Here is a 4,142-nt window from a genome sequence, read left to right as displayed (position 1 = left end):
GTTCATCATCGCTCATTCTTATTATATGGCCTAGCCAACGCAATCGCTGCATCTCGATACGTTTAACTATATTGATGTCGTTGTATAGCAGATACAGCTCGTGGTTCATACGACGTCGATTTTCACCGTCAACGCAGATCAGTCCGTAGATCTTACGAAAAATTTTTCTCTCAAACACGCCAAGCACTGCCTTATCTGCTTGCGCAAGTACCCAGGCTTCGGAACCATACATCAGCACGGGTAGTATCAGTGTTTTGTAAAGCGTTAATTTTCTTAGACGAGTTGTGGCTTTGTTTTTGAAGTGCTTATTTAAGCCAAAGTAGCATCTGTTGGCCAATACAATTCTTCTTTTTATTTCACAACTGATGTTGTTTGTTGTGTTTACGGCGGTGCCGAGATATACGAAGTCTTTTACTACCTCAAAATTATAGGAACCAACTTCAACAGTTGGTCCGATCTCAATGGACGCATTGACACCATCAGCTTGGTCTTCTCGCCGTTTACCGCCAGACCCACTTTAGCAGATTCTCCTTCGACCTTCATAAAGGTATCGGTTACTTCTTTTACTGATCGTCCCATGATGTCTATATCATCAAATAAGCAAGTAACATGTGGCTATTGGTGTAGATTGTGCCACTTCTTTTGACGTTTGCCTCTCGTATAACCTTTTCTAGCAGGATGTTGAAAAGGTCACACGAAAGGCTGTGTCCTTGCCTGAATCCTCTTTTGGTACAAAACTCTTCGGAGAGGTTCTTTCCTATTTTAACTGAAGATCTTGTGTCAGTTAGAGTCATTTTACAAAGCCGAATGAGCTTTGCGGGGATACCAAATTCAGACATGGCTTGGAATACCTTTGAACGTAGCGGGCTGTCGAATGCTGCTTTATAATCGAAAAAAAGGTGATATGTGTCGATCTGCATCTCTTGGGTCTTCTCCAGGATTTGGCGCAGGGTAAATATCTGGTCAATGGTGGACTTGCCAGGTCTAAAGCCACATTGGTATGGTCCAATTATTTCGTTGACCATTAGCTTTAGTCGTTCGCACAATATCCCTGACACTATCTTATAGGCAATAGGGAGAAGACTTATGTCCCTATAGTTTTAGCATACAGTCTTATCTCCTTTCTTGTGGACGGGACACAGGATGCTCAGGTTCCAATCGTCGGGTACGCGTTCTTTCTGCCAGATGGTGCTAACTAGCTGATGCATACACCTTATCAGCGCGTCGCCTCCGGTTTTAAACAGCTCGGCTGGTAAGCCATCGGCTCCTGCTGCTTTATTATTCTTCAGCCGGTTGATTGCTGTTTTTACCTCATCTTGGCGGCATACATTCTATACCATCTTCTGGGATTGGATCTGTGGTATCATCGTCTTCGCTACTATTGGATACCAGCAGATTGGAGAAATGTTCCTTCCATATCCTGAGCACTATCTGTATCTGTTACCATATTACCTTGCTGGGCTCTACAGGAGGATGTGCCTTTAGCGAAGCCATCTGTTTGATGTTTCACTCTTTGGTAGAATTTTCGGCCTTCATTCTGGCTCCTGTACATCTCGATTTTTTCACACTCCCGCTTTTCCAGTTCTCTCTTTTTCTTGCGGAAAAGACGTTTCTCTTCTCTCCTTTTCTCCCAATATCTCTCTCGTGCGCTACGCGTTGCTACTGATTGTAAAGTAGCTCTATATGCCGCATTTTTCTCTTCGGTAGCAGCACGACACTCCTGGTCATACCATGAATTCCTTTGTGGAGGTCTCTGGTATCCAAGTATGGATTTTGCGGCCGTTTGCATGGAGTGGGCAAAATTTTTCCATTGTGTTGTTATGTTATCGGGACAAGGAGTGTTCTCATTAAGCAATTGGGCTAGTTGAGTGGAATATGCTGTGGCTATCTGTTGTGTTTGCAACCTATCGATGTCCAACTTCCGCGTTGTGTCTGTTCGTGCTTTATTTGCAACGTTTAGGCGGGTACGTACCTTTGCTGCAACAAGGTAGTGGTCCAAATCAATGTTTGCGCCTCGGAACGATCGTACATCCATAGCTCCCATATATATCTATTTTCGCCCGATTTTAGGTATTTCCTGCATCAATCACGCTACGTATGTCCGATTTTGATAAAATTTGAAGTGAGTAACGGGGTTCAGTCTATAAAAAAGTTTGCCAAACTATATTGTAATCGGTTCTGATTTTGATATTGCTCCCATATATTTTCGTTCGAGTTAATGTATTTGATGTACCCATCACGCTATGTATTTTCAATTTTGAGTTTAATTGGAATGTGTTATGGAATTGGGACTAAAAATAAGGAAACAACATTTAATTTTAATCGGTTCGGTTCCATATATATTTTCGTCCGATTTCTTGCTTCTGATGTGCCAAAAACGCTGTGTTTCGGTCTATAGCAATACTGACCTATTAAAATTAGTTAAGATTACTAAGATATAAATCCGTATTTTGTATACAACATGGAATAATTACATATTATTTATTATTATTATTATTATTTATAGAGAAGAATTCGTTATATGGAAATTCTTTGTAGTGCAATTACGTTATAGAGAAATTCGAATGTATTAAAAACAAGTAATTTACAATCTAATCACATATTTTTATTAATTAATAAAAAATAAGCTAAACATAATATTTTTTTCGTATTTACATATGTATGTACACCACAAATATAAACTTCTACTGATTCCTCGAAAAATATTTAACCCGATTTATTGTCCAGCATCGGCATATTCAGTGTCCACTGTAACTGAGTCACGTTATGCTTCGATGACATCGATGACATTAATTCTCATGTATCTCACAAAGCGACGGAGCGGCGGGTCTTCTGTATCGGACTACTTTTCGATCCGATCTATGCAGATTCACTCTCTGATTCTCAAGGGTTCAACGTACAAAATACCCTTATCGTTACACAATATCAATAACATCCTCTGGTTCCGGGCTGGAGGCATTGGATGAGAGTGTTGAATCATATGACGATTCTTCTTTTTCACGGCGATCGCGACGTTCACGGGCACGACGATTTTGAAACCATATCTTGACACGAGTATTGGTCAGATCCAATGAATCGGCAAGTTTATTGGCATCTTCGGCACTCAAGTAATTCGAGGCTTTATAGGCACTTTCTAAAGCTTGTAATTGAGCGGGTGTAAAGGGGATGCGTGGCAGGCGGCCAGGTGTGCGTTTTGCAGGACCTTGACGCATAGATCCTAAGTAAACAAAACAAAGAACAACAAGAGTTAGCTTATTTAGCTTTGCTGTATTTGAATAACAAATTTCAACTTACTTTGCAACTTTGGAGGATGATAGCGGGTATATTGGAGCCAATCTAATACTGGTATTTGTTCCAGAAAATGTTGTCCCTGCTGTTGCTCTTCTTGTTGGGGACTAAGACGTAGCCTTAATTGCTGTTGTTGTTGCTGATGCTGTTGTAATTGTTGCAATAATTCCAATTTTTGTTCATGTCCTTGCAAGTTGATCAGATATGGATGATACTGCGGTGAGATCCTTTCACGTTTAACAACTCCCAAGGAGCCATTGGTTCCGGCATATTTATCACCAGCCCTATTTAAAATATATTCAATGCTGAAATCGCTCATGTTACCGTTTTGTGATGTTAGATCCTTATTCCTGAAATGCTGAATTTGCACTGTAACAATGTTGCGAATTCTGTGTTTATTTAAAGGATCTTTTTTCGCCATCATCATCATCACCATTCAGACTCTTCAGGATGTGGACTCCATTTTTAGTGTAAACCCTTCTCTTTCTAACTTATATTGATTTTGATATTTCTTCTCTCTCTCTCTCTTTCTCTAAAATGTATATCAGCCTGAGATTCGTTGAAGCATTTAATCCATTGTGTGTTTTGTAATTGTTTTTATATTTTCAGGATGAGTCCTGCTGCCAAAAAGGGGCGTTAATAAAGCCTCCGTAGCAATTACAACCACAACCTTGCCAAATCACATCACAATAACAACAACAATACAAAGTGGCCTTTATCTTGTTTAGTGATTTGTTCATTCATTCATTTGGCCACAGTTCCAGGTAGATGATGAGTGGATGAATGACAGACAAATCACTGTGGTTTTGAATGTGTTCTGAGGATATTTTAAGGGTGGTTGATTAAATTATCGG

The 4,142-nt window shown here is 39.9% G+C and overlaps 1 protein-coding gene across 1 annotated transcript; it reads right to left on the bottom strand.

Annotated features, from left to right (window-relative positions):
* Positions 1-2,915: 2,915 nt before the first annotated feature.
* Positions 2,916-3,607, bottom strand: LOC141390130 (uncharacterized). The gene is made up of 2 exons (XM_073962772.1): positions 3,295-3,607; positions 2,916-3,217 (listed from the first exon to the last, which is right to left on the bottom strand). The coding sequence occupies exons 1-2, from the start codon at positions 3,605-3,607 to the stop codon at positions 2,916-2,918; spliced, it is 615 nt and encodes a 204-aa protein (XP_073818873.1).
* Positions 3,608-4,142: the final 535 nt, after the last annotated feature.

The sequence above is a fragment of the Musca autumnalis genome, unplaced genomic scaffold, assembly GCF_047663935.1.
Source record: "Musca autumnalis isolate F117 unplaced genomic scaffold, ASM4766393v1 scaffold_1, whole genome shotgun sequence".
NCBI lineage: Eukaryota > Metazoa > Arthropoda > Insecta > Diptera > Muscidae > Musca > Musca autumnalis.
This window is presented reverse-complemented; position numbering and strand designations above follow the sequence as displayed.

What these genes read in the sequence shown, in the direction of transcription:
- LOC141390130 (XM_073962772.1), bottom strand. Translation starts at nt 3,607, where the DNA reads ATGAGCGATTTCAGCATTGAATATATTTTAAATAGGGCTGGTGATAAA. An exon ending in TCATCCTCCAAAGTTGCAAA is followed by an intron (nt 3,218 to 3,294) that starts GTAAGTTGAAAT and finishes TTGTTTACTTAG; the next exon opens with GATCTATGCGTCAAGGTCCT.